General features: G+C 41.3%; 1 protein-coding gene across 2 annotated transcripts in view; it reads left to right on the forward strand.

Annotated features, from left to right (window-relative positions):
• ARFGEF3 (ARFGEF family member 3) overlaps nucleotides 1-16,007 on the forward strand; it is a 95,872-nt gene that overhangs the window by 31,109 nt on the left and 48,756 nt on the right. Inside the window, exons 8-13 of one of the 2 annotated variants that reach the window (XM_073671327.1) lie at nucleotides 243-327; nucleotides 488-592; nucleotides 798-1,122; nucleotides 7,469-7,581; nucleotides 9,018-9,904; nucleotides 12,270-12,451. In XM_073671327.1, coding sequence (XP_073527428.1) covers nucleotides 243-327; nucleotides 488-592; nucleotides 798-1,122; nucleotides 7,469-7,581; nucleotides 9,018-9,904; nucleotides 12,270-12,451 — 1,697 coding nt within the window. The remainder of the gene's footprint in view (nucleotides 1-242; nucleotides 328-487; nucleotides 593-797; nucleotides 1,123-7,468; nucleotides 7,582-9,017; nucleotides 9,905-12,269; nucleotides 12,452-16,007) is intronic. The other variant, XM_073671328.1, reaches the window with a different exon arrangement.

Here is a 16,007-nt window from a genome sequence, read left to right on the forward strand (position 1 = left end):
GTGACAGTCCTCTTCCTCTCTCCATGGGTCTATTTTACTTATTTATGGTTTTTTTTCTTTTCCTCCATCTTATCTCTTTTGAATAGCAGGCAGGATATTGGAGGAAGGTTAGGGGTTCAGTTTTAATGTATTTTATCTTATATTTCCAACCAACAGTTCATCACAAAACATAATTTAACTTTTTATTACTGCAATTTTTCTTATGTTCTTGTCTCTTATTGATTCTTTCATTTGTAACCCAGAATCTGGACCATCCGTAGAGTCGCTGTGTGATGACGTTGTATCTGTCCTCACGGTCCTATGTGACAAGTTGCAGGCGGTTATTAAGTAAGTATTGTATTGTGGTTTCTTTTTTCACCAATACATCCTGCAGCTCATTCAGATTGTATGATTTGGGGGTCATGCCGGAATATCATATTGTTCACCTGTACTGTAAGTCTATAGACCTAGCAGCTCCCCTCCCATTATTCCCATTATTTGTTTGCAGTGAGAATCACCCCCTGCAGCTCCTGTATTTGGAATGCATACTTTCAATGCTGAACAGCTCGTCTCCAACAATGCACAGCCACAAGGGCTTCATGGACTTAATATGGTAAGTATCCATTTAGAAAAACGAAATTTATTAAAAAAAACTTGACTTTTTTTTCCAGTAATTCTTATTTCAGGCTCTACACAGATTTCCTTGGGCCACTTCTGATCACATTGAGTGGCTACCAGATAGTGTTTTACTGTTGACATTCATTAGTTTTCTTGGTATGCTTTCTTTACATTCAAGATATGTTATTTTTGTTTTCAAGGAAGCATCTCTGTCCAGCGCTTGTAGTGATTCTGGGAAATCCAGTCCATGATAAAACAATAACTTCTGCCCATAACAACACCTTTGTGGATTCAGAATGTCAATCAACTGGAGTAGCAGACCAGGGGCGAGGGTCAGCATGTTCTTCTACTGCTCCTGCTCTGAGTGGACCAGTCGCCAGAACAATTTATTACATTGCAGCTGAGTTAGTTCGACTTATGGGCTCTGTCGAATCTATGAGACCTGTCCTTCAGTCGCTATACCACCGTATTCTGCTGTATGCACCCCCACAAAATCGTGTGGAAGCCATCAAAATTATTAAGGAGGTAAGTACTGAGGCTAGATAATATAATTTACCTAAGAGATGAACAATTTCCTTTTTATTCTTTAGACGCCTTAAGTTCTCTATCCAAGAGGACCCATATACAATAGATGGACATCAGCCTAATAAGAGTTCGGCCAGCAGCTATCTCCCCTGACTCTTCCATACATCTGAGCACTCACACTGCCGAGCACTCTGGAGGCGTGTTAGAGAATCGTTGCCAGACTTCTCTTGCGACAGCTTATCTTGCAAAGAACAAAAGGATTGCTAGTCCAAAAATGCCAGTGTCACGGGTTTACCGCGACAGAGAGGAGCCAGAAGACCATTGTATTGAACTGTGCAGGTTTCTGCTAGCAGTGCAGGGGTTAAACTGTTCATTTTAGAGCTTTCCAGTGTTGATCCTCTCAGCTGTTCAGTGTTGGCCCTCCCTTCTCCTACATATACTTCCCTCTGGCTATCATGGTTGCCAGTATTAGTTTCATGCTGCCTGGAGCTGGAGGAGTTGGTTGTTTGAGGAGGAGTTTGGAGTGTTCATCTACAGACTGTTGCTTGATAATTCAGCTGTGAGCAAATTCTCTTCCTCTCCTATTTTGTTTTTTTCCTTCCTTCACTCTCCGGTGTTCAACTCTGTTGTTCGTGAATGCATAGTTGTATGATTGATGTTTTTATTTATCCCTGTACATCTTCCCTTGTAGTCTGGTTTGTGTATTCTTATACACTAATACTCTCCACTTTCATGGATGGGGGAGGGAACAAATTAAGGGCTGATTTGGGAGCTCAGCACAGTACGTGGCCCAGGCTTCTTCACCATTAGAAGTAATCCAGGGAGCAGGGATAGTGATGACTTCTATCTTCACTCATCTCTCTCTCTTGACCCGAGTGACATTGGCATAATCGGGCTGATTCTCTCCCATGAGAGAATCGATGGCTGTGTGACCGCGGCCTTTGACTGAGGTCCATGGAGTACTGTTTCCAAAAGGAAATGACAGGGAGCTGTAAACAAAATAAATATATAATGTAAATATAAACAATGAATAAATGCCCTGCAGTACGTGAATAAGTAGAACTAGTACATGTAAATAACATAGGGTATTTGGTTCACAATATTTTACTTGAGAGAGTATAAACGTCATCCCATCATGACAAGGTGTACTGATTGGGTACACAGAGTATTCACTTTGTGCAGTGTAGCTGTACGTTATTTGTATCCTAGGTTTTGTGTGTTAAGGCAATAGTGTGAATGTGCACCTACATATTGCACTTGTACTAACAGGAATGCTGGCCTATGTTTAGATTTAAGGAGCTGTATTCAGTAGAGTGACTCCACCATAAATTTGCCCCATTCCTTGATACAGTTATCAGTATACAAAACCTCAACCATATGCAAGTCACTATGTGCCCTTTAACTGTCATCAGTCAGCAACAAATGCTTGTACCTCCCATCCAATCACATGATCTCATTTCTCTAAATATTACAATACGAACCCAAGGCAGCTGTGAAGCCATGAATGTTTTATATTTTAATGGGCTAAATATTATTAGACAGTTTACCCCTTTGTGACCCTATAGCACTGCAGTGCATTGGGGCGTGACAATGCACTTCCAGCTTCTCAGCCTCACACTGAATTTCCTGTCTAGCATCACTTCAGCCTGGAACGCAAGCACCATAGTGGTTCCGGAAGTGACAGTAGGGCGCATGCCCGAGACCAGCAGGCCCCCTTGCGAACCACTGTGGAACACAAGCGTCCTCTCCGGCAAGGGAAGTGACGTCTGTGCACTGCCCATTGGAGATGCCACCTCTAGCGTCCTGGGAATTGGGCATGCGCAGTACCATCTTGCAGACAGGAGACTGCGCGAGGAGGGGAGGAGGATTTTGGGAAGGGGGTGTACGAAATACACAGGACTATGATTGAGCACGGTATTTAAACACAGCCACAGCATATAACAGCACAGCCTGCTACATCCTTCATTGATCTTTATCCATGCTTATGACTCTCTGGAGTCCTGTACATTTGGCCTCCTGATGAACCTACAGGAAGGGGAAACGCGTTGGTGCGATTTCCAGAATACGAGATAAGTTTGCCATCATGTTGTACTCTCTTTATTTATCTACTAGCATAGTATGAAAAATGTATTAGATTAGGCAGTCACTCCTTACCTGTCTATAACCCACATTATCAGGGCTTAACAGGGAAAGTGAGGGACAGCCACCGTTCAATGGGGACGCCAAACTCGTATACTAGGGTGCCAACCTCCATGACAGGCAGTATCAGTTGAGGCGTTTTGTGATAGGGCAGATGTAAGTATATTGTGTATGAATGTTTGTCATATATAAGACTTTACTGGCCCATATCTGATTATCTATTTCTATTGTCTCTTATTTGAAAAATAGTCCCTGAGGGATATTGGTTTGATCTGGATATAGTGACGAATTTTTAAACCCGCACATCACATGGTTATTTGGTTTTTTTTTTTTTTAAAAAGAATCAGAATAAAATTGATAGTTTTAGAGGTTTTCATGTTTACACACCCTGGGCCTATTAGACCAGATCCGTATTATTAACCCTGGTGATCGCGCCCGCACAGTCACAGATCGCCGCCAGGTGTCAGCTGATTCTAACAGCTGACACTGGTACTATGTGCCAGGAGCGGTGCCACACTAATCCCTGCACATTAACCCCGGAAATGCTGCGATCGAAGTCGATCACAGCATTTCCGGGGCTAGCAGAGGTAAGAGCGCCCCTCTTACCTTGGATCTGCGACTCCGTGCTCTAAGCACAGGGTCCCGATCGTTGCCATGGTGACCCAATCGTCATGACGACATCCGGGTCACCAGGCATCAGGAAGCTAGGTAGATCGTGCTCAGTTCACGACCTACCTAACTTGGGTGGGCAGGGCTGACAGCCTGCATAGCATAGGGGATGCTGCTCCATCTCTGTGCTGTGCAAGCGATCAGCCTGCAAAAAATGAGAGTCCCATAGTGGGACAAAGTATAAAAGTGAAAAAAAAAAAAATTAAAAAAAGAAAAGAAGAAATAATCCCAAAAAATAAAAATATACTGTATCCATAAATAAATATTATTATGAAGAAAAAACCAATAAAAGTACACATATTTGGTATCACCGCGTCCGGAACAACCTGACTTATAAAACTGTCCCACTAGTTAACTCCTATAGTGAACACGGTAAAAAAATATATATGAAGCATCGTTTTTTATCTTTGTTTTTTATCATCATACCACCAAACAAAAAATGGAATAAAACGCGATCAAAAAGACAAATGTAAGCAAAAATGTTACCACTGAAAACGTCACCTTGTTCCTCAAAAACCAAGCTGCCATACCGCTCCATCAGTGGAAAAATAAAAAAGTTATTGCTCTCAGAATAAAGCGATACAAAAAAAAATCTTTTTTCTATAAAAGTTTTATTGTGTAAAAGCACCAAAACATAAAAAAACTATATAAGTGTAGTATTGCTGTAAACATACTGACCCGAAGAATAAAGCTGCCTTATCAATTTTACCACATGTGGAATGGCATAAATCAACAATTCATGAAATTTTTTTATTTTTTTTTCTGCCTCCCAGAAATCTAAATGGAAAGCGATCAAAAAATTTAATTTGCCCGAAAATGGTACCATTAAAAACCTCAACTCGTCCCGCCAAAATCAAGCCCTTACATGACTGTCGGCCGAAATATATAAAAATGATTGCAAAGACTGACCGACCCAAAGAATAAAGCCGTCTAATCACTTATACCACACGAAGAACCGCGTAAAAAATAAACTCTAGGGTTGTGCTAGGGTTAGGGTTGGGATTTTTTCAAAAGTAAAGACAAAAAAATTTCTACGATATGGCGACTAGTGTTGAGCGCAAGTGCTCGCTACTTGAGTTTGCATCAGGTACTCGGGTATGCACCGAGTATCGTGGGTGCTTGAGTCCCCGCCCCGCATGTTTTGCGGCTGTTATACTGCCAAAATAACCTCGCGGGGATTGCCTGCCATGCACGAGCGATCCCTGCATGTGTTTTTTTGAGTGTCTAACAACCGTGAAACATGCGGGTCGGGGACTCGAGCATGTTACTCGAGCACCCGCGATACATGGTGCATACCCGAGTACCCGATGCAAGCTCAAGACTAATGACAACTTAGTCAATATGATGACCTAATGTTATCAAATTCTGTCGTACCTCTGGGTTCAAAATGTTCACTAAACCCCTTGATAAAATCCTTGAAGAGTCTAGTTTCCAAAATGGGGTAACTTGTGGGAGGTTTCCACTGTTTAGGTGCATCAGGGGCTCTCCAAATGTGACATGGCGTCCGCTCTTGATTCCAGCAAATTTTGCGCTCAAAAAGTCACACAGTGCTCCTTCCCTTCTGAACCCTGCCGTGCGCCCAAACACTGTATTTTCCCCAGTGTATATGGAGTATCTGCGTACTCAGGACAAATTGCACAACAGTTTTTGGGATCCATTTTCTCCTCTTACCCTTGTGAAAATAAAAAAAAATTGGGACTAAAAGATCATTTTTGTGAAAAAAGTTTGATTTCTTTATTTTCACGGCTTTACGTTATAAACTTTTGTGAAGCACCTGGGGGTTCAGGGTACTCGCCACACATCTAGAGAAGTTCCTTTTGCATTGAATCGCTTAATATCCACATGACTACATGTGCATATTAAGCTATTCAATGTGCGGATGTTACCCGGGTCTGGAGAAGAGTAGACTCTCCTCCAGACCCAGTTACCATAGTACCTGCAAGAAAAAACAATTAAAATAAAATAAAAAATGTACATTGCACTCACCTTCTGATGGCCCCCGGTCTCCATAGTGATGCGTCCTGGCTCCCCGGCAGCTCACGATGGTCTGAAAGGACCTTTCATGATGTCATTTAGTCATTTGACAGGTCACGCGACCGCCGACGTCGGCGGTCGCGTGACCTGTCACATGACTAAATTACGTCATGAAAGGTCCTTTTACACAACCCCGAGACACCGGGAAGACCCTACGCATTGGATAAGGAGACTGGGGGCCATCGGGGGGTGAGTGTGTTTTTTTTATTTTTTTTACCATTTTTAGTCTTTTTTTTTTTTTTAACTATCCTGGTCACACTATATAAATCCATGCCAGTTGCATGGATTTATATAGTGTGACCAGGTTGTCAAGCACTTTCCAAATGATGCTAAAATCGCTTCGAAAGCGCTTGACAGCCCGCATGCGAAATCGCATGTGAAAAACTCTTCACTTGCAGGGAGATGCAGAAACGCTCAGGAAAAATCCGGAGCATTTCTGTATCGTGGGCACTTAGCCTTACCGTTGCGAAAGTAAAAAAATTGGGATCTAAAGTAACATTTTTGTGAAAAAAGTTAAATGTTCATTTTTTTTCTTCCACATTCCAAAAATTCCTGTGAAGCACCTGAAGGGTTAATAAACTTCTTGAATGTGGTTTTGAGCACCTTGAGGGGTGCAGTATTTGGAATGGTGTCACTTTGGGTATTTTCTGTCATAAAGGCCCCTCAAAGTCACTTCAAACGTGATGTGGTCCCTATAAAATGGTTTTGTAAATTTTGTTAGAAAAATGAGAAATCGCTGGTCAACTTTTAACTCTTATAGCTCCCTAACAAAAAAAAATATTTTATTTTGGTTCCAAAATTGTGCTGATGTAAAGTAGACATGTGGGAAATGTTATTTATTAACTATTTTGTGTGACATATCTGATTTAAGGGCATGAAAATTCAAATTTTGAAAATTGCTAAATTTTCGCCAAATTTCTGTTTTTTTTTTCACACACAAACGCAAGTCATATCGAATAAATTTTACCACTATCATGAAGTACAATATGTCACGAAAAAACAGTCGCAGAATCAGTGGGATCCGTTGAAGCATTCCAGAGTTCTTACCTCATAAAGTGACAGTGGTCAGAATTGTAAAAATTGGCCCCTTCCTTAACGTGCAAACCACCTTCGGGGGTAGAGAGGTTAAAGATGGGGGGCTTCTGTCATCTCCATTGGGCCTTCACAACACCTAGAACCCGATGGGCAGCTGGGATTTCTGTAGGGAAGGGCCCAATTGGAATGGGGCCCCGGATTTCAGTGAATGCCCCTGTGTCCTATCTGTCTCTGGCTTTATAGTCTTGAAAATGTATATCGAGCACAAACTAAAAGTTTTCAACTAATAAATGTGTTCGTGGCATTCTCCTGTTACATTGTTGACCTTGGTATGAGATGCACTCAGGCATAGAAGCAATGGAAAGTCTCACATAGGCATAAGTTTTCTTTCTGTGCCTGAATCACAAAACATTAGATAGCAGGAGTTTTTACCCGACATTTTTCATAGTTAATTTATCTCTTTCTCTAGATTCTCAGCAGCCCACATAGACTTTTTGATCTTGCCGGGCCATGTATTTCTGAACCTGAAACCAGGAAACGATCTATATCAAAAAGGAAGTCCCATCTGGACCTGTTAAAACTGTAAGTACTTTTGTTTGTTACTTGTAAAAACTTTCATGTGTCAGTTTTTTTGAGTAGTGAAAATGCAGAATTATATTTGTTACTAATGGTTAGGGAATACTACAAAAATAATGATGATAATAATAATGGGTGATGAATAAATCATTGCGGGTCCTCACCTATCTTTGTGTATTTTTCTGCAGCAGTCATGTGCTATACATCCATGTGACCACTGCAGCCAGTCTCTGTTGCTTGTATGTATTGAACAAAACATTTGTGGCCAGTTCCATGTAATACTACATTTTCATTGTAGATTTGTTTCATATATTTCTAGGAGGAATAATAGAGTACCTTTACATTCAGACTTGTATGAAGAAAATATCCTGTATTATCATTCTATTTTATAAGTGTCACATACACACTACTTATCACGTGACGTGGGGTACGCCTGCAAGGTTAATTTATCTCCTCTTACTCAATCAAGCACTCAACCTCTGTTCTAGGCTTTACAGTGAGCATAAATCACATCCAGACACAGTCCACACACACAGGTTTCTTAACACGCTGCCACCACTCATCAAACACACAAGGTGATAAGTCCAAATATGTTGCTGTCAGACAATCAAAAGGTCACACTCTCTGAAAGGCTATGGATTCTTTAGAGCTTACAAGGATCAAACTTATTAAAAAAAATTAAGCTTGAATATAAAAATATACAGTGCTTACAATAGAAGATATTAAAAAGGAAACAAAACGACACACAAATATGCAAAACAGTTATAAAATAAAAAGGGAAACATAATAAATACCTTAACACTTCCATCTACAGTTAGCTTCTGTTTCCTTAAGGGAAGGAAAAATTAATTATGGATCACACCCGCATAAACAGGCCCTCACATGTAAACAACTTTCTTTTTGTGCAACCCAGCTTTTATATGCTTGGTCCCGTACTCTGGTTTCCCAGACAGCCTGGATTGGACTATTTAAAAATTGTTGTTGGTGATTGGAAGGTGGTCTAATTTAGGGACAAGCATCTCACATTTTAAATATCCTGTGTTTCCCCCACTCCTCTCTATACAGTAAATGTGAAATATTCTGCTTGGTTACAGACTATCTGCTGACCCCTTTTTGAAGCTCAGGGTCCAGGAGCTGAGGTGCCATGTTTGACAACCTCCAGGGAAAGCCCCTTTGTGCTTGCAGCACTGGTAAATCCAGTTTGCCCCTTTGTCAACTAAATTTAACTCTACTGCTGTTATACAATTGCCCCTACAATTTTATATATTTCCTTCACAATGAGAAATATAGGAATGTACTAAAACAGACATGTTAGAACTGAAGACCTGCCATGTCCTCTTTATTTTCTTACAAGTAGGAACTAATAAAATTTTAAGATTTACATTATTAAAGCGCAACAAGAATGAGGTATGTCACCCTGTACTTTGTGATTTGTTTTGTAGGATCATGGATGGGATGGCAGAAGCATGTATGAAAGGAGGCATTGAAGCTTGTTATGCCTCTGTGTCTTGTGTCTGTGCATTGCTTGGAGCTTTGGATGAAATGAGTCAAGGAAAAGGTCTGAAAGAAGCTCATGTCCAGCATCTTCTAAGACGTCTTGACGAGCTGAGAGATGGAGCAGAATCAAGCAGAGAATCCATGGAAATTAATGAGGCAGATTTCAGGTGGCAAAGACGCGTTCTATCCTCTGAACATACACCGTGGGAGCTGGGAACAGAAAAGAGTCCTGACATCAGTATTAGCGTGACCACGGACACTGGACAAACCACCTTAGAAGGCGATTTAGGACAGACTACTCCAGAAGATAACCTAGATGGGCAAGAAGACAATCATACTAAAGATCCAGAGCTGGATGTTGTAGATCAACCAGATGTTGTCCAAAGGAGTCATATTACCGTTTACCCCGACATAACAAACTTCCTGTCCGTTGAGAGTAGGACAAGGTCTTATGGCTCAAGGTGCAGTGAGAGTAACTTTAGTGTTGACGAGCAAGATCTTTCTAGGACAGAATTTGATTCATGCGATCAGTACTCCATGGCTGCAGAAAAGGATTCGGGTAGATCTGACGTCTCTGACATTGGTTCTGATAACTGCTCGCTAGCAGATGAAGATCAAACTCCCCGAGACTGTCCTGGCCATAGGTCATTGCGAACTGCTGCTTTATCTTTAAAACTGCTGAAAAACCAGGAGGCGGATCAGCACAGCGCACGGCTGTTTGTGCAGTCTCTAGAAGGTCTTATTCCTCGCCTCCTGACACTGCAGAGGATGGAGGAAGTCGATACCACTTTGCAGAATTTTGCTTCAACATTTTGCTCCAGTTTACAAGCTGGTAACTATCCATTGTATAGTAATAGGACACTGTACATCTGTAGTCAGGCCTGCTCAGGAATGCTATTTAATGATATTCCAGTGGTATGATTTTAGTCCATTTACTATTAGGCGATCATCAAATATTTTTAGACCTAATCATGCCAATAATTGCATGTATGAGCAACGTGTTTTGCAAAGCATAGTATTAACTGGTCATGATTTTGTGCATTGAGGGTATGATTTCACATGGTAGCGCATTACATTGGAAGGAAAGTGGATGAGAATTTAATACATTTCATTCACATGCTATGAGAACAGAAATACTCCCAAAAAATGTACCTGTGGCGCAGATTGTAAATCTGCAGCATGTCATTATATGCTGTGCAATGTTTTTGTAGCCTTAATCGCTGGCTATAATTTTTGACCCAAAAAAAAAATGGCGCCACATGCAGTAGCTTTTTTTTTTTTTTCCCCTGTGAAAATGATTCATCCTTTTGGTGGAACCCGATGGACCCCATTATAAGTCAGAAGGATTTGGTGGTCACCATTGCTGTCCACTGTCTGATCTGGCAGAGCAAAGAAGTTTTGTGAGGGAAATTTGGCCACGGCTTGCTTCGCTCTCCTCTTAGAAAACTCATGAACATTTCATCGAGTTGAATGCTCATGTGTATGGGAACATCGGGAGAAATATCTGATGGCCAAATGAGCACTCGGCCGTCAGCTATTTTATGTATATGACCACCTTTAATCATTGAATTAAGGTTTTGCATTGAGTCCCATTGCTACAGGTGTTTAAATTCAGGCACCTATCCAGACTTCCTTTTACTAAAATTTTATGTCCGGGGAAATAAAGATCTGGTGGTGGTTGTTCAATCTCCCAATCATGGTGTTAGGCGGGAAGACAGGCTGTTTCCAGATGAATTTGGCAGCAGCTTTTATGAGAACACAGGAGCCCTTAGTTGAGCCAGTCGTTCCTGTGTCTGGAGGGATAGCTGTTGTCTGAATGTCCAGCCAACCGCTATCTAATGTGTATAAAGGCCTTACATTAAACTATATGGATGCGGTGGTGGGTCTCCACCTCACACCACTGATTGTGAACTGTCTTTGTTATTCCCTGTGTTAAATTCCGATAGACACTTAGGTCTCACTGTGAAATTATTCCATGTGATGTTCATTGCTGTGTGTACTTAAAGGGTTATTCCCATCATCAAGGGTTCCCAACACCAGGGTGCTGAAGTGCCCCTAAGGAGTGGAGCCTTGTGCATGGATCTGTGCCACTCTCCATTCATTCTCCAGAGGACTGGCAGAACAAGATGAGCACTGCACCCACATCTCCATTCTGACAAGGTATTTCAGGGCTCCATTTTGGAAATGATGGGGTTCCCAGTGGTCTGCCCTCTACTCCCCAAATTATTTTAATGATGGGAATAATCCTTTAAATAGGCCGATTATCTGAAGCCTAAGGCTTCACAGCGACTTTGGTGTGACAACGATTTGGGGTCGCATTGTGACATGCAAGTCGCATAAAAGCCATTTGAGCCTGATTTTTGCAGATCACGTTTGCAGTCATGTAGGTGTCGCAATGCAGCCCTATTCACTTGTATAGCGCTCAGATGTTGCGGCCAAAGTCTTCATGTAGCCTTAAAAGAAGCAGCAGATGCCTTAAGACACTGACATTGCATTACCTCTGCTCCAGTGTAATCATCTTAAGGGTATATGCACACAATATGCTTTTCAGGTGGCCCAAAAATTCTGTTTTTTCAAGCAGAAGATGCTTTAGGAATCGCATTTTTTTGGTGTAGTATTCAGTGCACTTTTTCAAAGCTTTTGACCTCCCACAGTGTTTCTGAGCAATTTTTTTTCCAGCATTTTTGGGGTCTTTTGTACTGGCATTTTTTTTTAAAAAAAAACTTCATTCAATTGTGAAGAAACCACTAGAGGTTTTGAAGCAAAAACGATAGCAAGACGCTCAAAAAAATATCTGGGCCGTCTTTTCAGCTTTCCTATTGACTTGTATGACGTGAGACGCCTGAAGAATGGTCAGGTCAGATATTTTTAACCACTTGGTGTCTGAACAAGAACATATGAAAAGCAAGTTGTTTTGACATAGACATGAATATTTTCATTCTTATAAGCATTTTCTACTCACTTTTTAAGACTTGTTTTGGAGCAGATCGGCTCCAAATCTGCCTGATGGAGACGTTGTGTGCACATTCTGTCAGGCTTGGTTCACTCCTTGTGACCACCATGCTGCTTCTGTGCAATTTTTCTGAATTCAGGGCAGAAGTGCAGTACCCTGTGGCCATAATGTGTGAACCTAGCCTTATTATTGAGATGATTCTCCTAGTTAAGTAGGGGAGTTATTTCACATTTCTTTGATCCAGTATTACTTTTCACAGGTGTGATGCATTCACCCGGCTTTGAAACTAACGGCGGACCATGCGTCCAGAACCTTCTGAATGCAGACAGTTTATATGTTGCAGCCTACTACACCCTTCTGCTGAACCTGAAACTAGCCAACAGTGATTATTACAGGAAGAAAACAGCTTTGGCCCCCGTGACACTAGTAGGTGCAATTTTACTATATGAAATCCATCTCCTTACGTGGTACCACCTCTAGCAAAAATCATGTCCATGTGATTTCTGAAGATTTATATCTAGTGAATACAGGTTTCCAGCTTTTTATAGGCCAAGTCACATGCAAACTGAAATGTCTTCAGTAGTCTTATTGAACACATCTTTTTTAAAGCTATGTTCCCAGGAGAAGATTTGGAGAAGCCTGGGCAGTTTTGAGTGTTTGGACTCTTTCAGCACCCTGTGTATCTTTTTATTATATTTTTGGGAGGTCTTGTGATGTGTGTTCATCTCGTGACCCATCCAAGTGCTTTGGTTTACATTTAAGTGGACAGACGGAGCTATGCACGCCGTGCCAGATTTTTTCCCTTGTACAGCGTTCTATATAACGTGCAGATACTATATAATAAGGGACAGTGCTATACATAACGAGAGGTCGCTATATAATAAGGGATGGCTGTGTACATGAAAGGATGCTATGTAATAAGGGACTGTGCTGTACATAACCAGAGAAGACTTTACAGTGGTGGCCAAAAGTATTGGCACCCCTGCAATTCTGTCAGATAATACTCAGTTTCTTCCTGAAAATGATTGCAATCACAAATTCTTTGGTATTATCTTCATTTAATTTGCTTGCAAGGAAAAAACACAAAAGAGAATGAAGCAAAAATCAAATCATTGATCATTTCACACACAACTCCAAAAATGGGCCAGACAAAAGTATTGGAACCCTGAGCCTAATACTTGGTTGCACAACCTTTAGCCAAAATAACAGCGAACAACCGCTTCTGGTAACCATCAATGAGTTTTTTACAATGCTCTGCTGGAATTGTAGACCATTCTTCTTTGGCAAACTGCTCCAGGTCCCTGATATTTGAAGGGTGCCTTCTCCAAACTGCCATTTTGAGATCTCTCCACAGGTGTTCCATGGGATTCAGGTCTGGACTCATTGCTGGCCACCTTAGAAGTCTCCAGTGCTTTCTCTCAAACCATTTTATAGTTCTTTTGGAAGTGTGTTTTGGGTCATTGTCCTGCTGGAAGACCCATGACCTCTGAGGGAGACCCAGCTTTCTCACACTGGGCCCTACATTATGCTGCAAAATTTGTTGGTAGTCTTCAGACTTCATAATGTCATGCACACGGTCAAGCAGTCCAGTGCCAGAGGCAGCAAAGCAGCCCCAAAACATCAGGGAACCTCCGCCATGTTTGACTGTAGGGACCGTGTTCTTTATTTGAATGCCTCTTTTTTTTTTCCTGTACACTCTGTTGATGCTTTTTCCCAAAGAGCTCTACTTTTGTCTCATCTGACCAGAGAACATTGTTCCAAAACTTTTTAGGCTTTCTCAGGTAAGTTTTGGCAAACTCCAGCCTGGCGTTTTTATGTCTCGGGGTAAGAAGTGGGGTCTTCCTGGGTATCCTACCATGCAGTCCATTTTCATTCAGACGCCGACGGATAGTACGGGTTGACACTGTTGTACCCTCGGACTGCAGGGCAGCTTGAACTTGTTTGGATGTTAGTCGAGGTTCTTTATCCACCATCCGCACAATCTTGCGTTGAAATCTCTCGTCAGTTTTTCTTTTGCGTCCACATCTAGGGAGGTTAGCCACAGTGCCATGGGCTTTAAACTTCTTGATGACACTGCGCACGGAAGACACAGGAACATTCAGGTCTTTGGAGATGGACTTGTAGCCTTGAGATTGCTCATGCTTCCTCACAATTTGGTTTCTCAAGTCCTCAGACAGTTCTTTGGTCTTCTTTCTTTTCTCCATGCTCAATGTGGTACACACAAGGACACAGGACAGAGGTTGAGTCAACTTTAATCCATGTTAACTGTCTGCAAGTGTGATTTAGTTATTGCCAACACCGGTTAGGTGCCACAGGTAAGTTACAGGTGCTGTTAATTACATGAATTAGAGAAGCATCACATGATTTTTCAAAGGGTGCCAATACTTTTGTCCACCCCCTTTTTTAGGTTTGGTGTGGAATTATATCCAATTTGGCTTTAGGACAATTCTTTTTGTGTTTTTTCATTGAAGACAAATTAAATGAAGATAATAATACCAAAGAATTTGTAATTGCAATCATTTTCAGGAAGAAGCTGAGTATTATCTGACAGAATTGCAGGGGTGCCAATACTTTTGGCAACCACTGTATATACTAAGACACGGCGTCCTAAATAATGAGGGATTTTGTTTTACACCCAAAAGTATTACTCCCATTTCTCCGCAAGTAAAGCTGCTTTTACACTGAAAGATAATCATGATAATCTTTCATTGTAAAATGCATGCTCATTGGGGGATAGATCGAGTGCATCTTCCTGTTTAAACAGGACTTTCACTGAACTATGGCAGCCTATGCAAACTGAGCGATCTTTTATAGAATACTCAGTGTGCTCCATTTACTGCTGTTTGTTGCCATTTAGGTTTGCCAATCGGCAGTCGTTTAGTGCTTCCATGTATCTTTATACAATGTAGACACAGAATAAATGTAAACTACTGTTGACGTCTCATCTGATTATAAATAAATAATTGATAAGCTGGCACTGTGCCCCTCATTAACTACTTAAACTCTAACCACTTTTCCCCCACACAGTACAAATATAAATTCATTAGCCACTGTATTCTACCCCCAGTTCAATATCAGACACTATCCTGTTTCCTCAATCCCCACAGTGCTCCTCATACTTGCCAAATTCACTATAATTACATGCCCACTCCAAATTCATTATACTGTAATGTCCTCTCCCCCAACCTCAATTCATTATAATGTAATGAGCTCTCTCCCACCGCCGATTCATTTTATTCTCATGTCATCTCTCCCACCACTCATCCCCCGATTCATTATAATGTCATGTCCTGTATCCCATCCCCACCACTAATTTATTGTCATGTCCTCTCTCTTTCTTCCCTCCCCCAATTTATTATAATGTCATATCCTCTCCCTACCATAATCACCCCCAATTAATTATAATGTCATGTCCTCTCCCTACCATAATCACCCCCAATTAATTATAATGTCATGTCCTGTATTCCATCCCCACCCCCATTTATTATGTTGTGTCCTCAATCCCACCATTCCCTCCCCCAATTAATTATAATGTCATGTCCTCTCCCCACCACCACCACCTTCAGTTCATTATAATATCATGACCTTCCCCTCACCACCCTTTTTCACTCAATTTAAAGTAAAAAAAATAAATAAATATGTGTATGTGGCCAGCGGGTGGTTGCTAAATTATGCAGCCAGCTTCTTTTAGTAGGCATGATGCGATTCTCTATTGTCTGCAGCGAAACTACAGGAACATACCCTGCCCTGCGATGTATGCCGCCAATGGAGGCTCAAAAAATAATATAATGAGGACAATCTGGCCATGGGCCCCCCTGTAGCATTGAGCCCCGGGCGGTAACAAGAGATTGCCCTCATTATAATCCACCGGTGTAAGGAAGCCTGTGGCTCATCAGCAAGCCATTTTTAGTAACTTAGTAATGCAACTATGGTAGCATTCAAAGGTAAACTGATAACACTGTACATCGTTTTGTCTATTTTT

The sequence above is a fragment of the Phyllobates terribilis genome, unplaced genomic scaffold, assembly GCF_046119375.1.
Source record: "Phyllobates terribilis strain yellow unplaced genomic scaffold, ASM4611937v1 Scaffold_3__8_contigs__length_932513732, whole genome shotgun sequence".
NCBI classification, from domain to species: Eukaryota; Metazoa; Chordata; class Amphibia; order Anura; family Dendrobatidae; genus Phyllobates; species Phyllobates terribilis.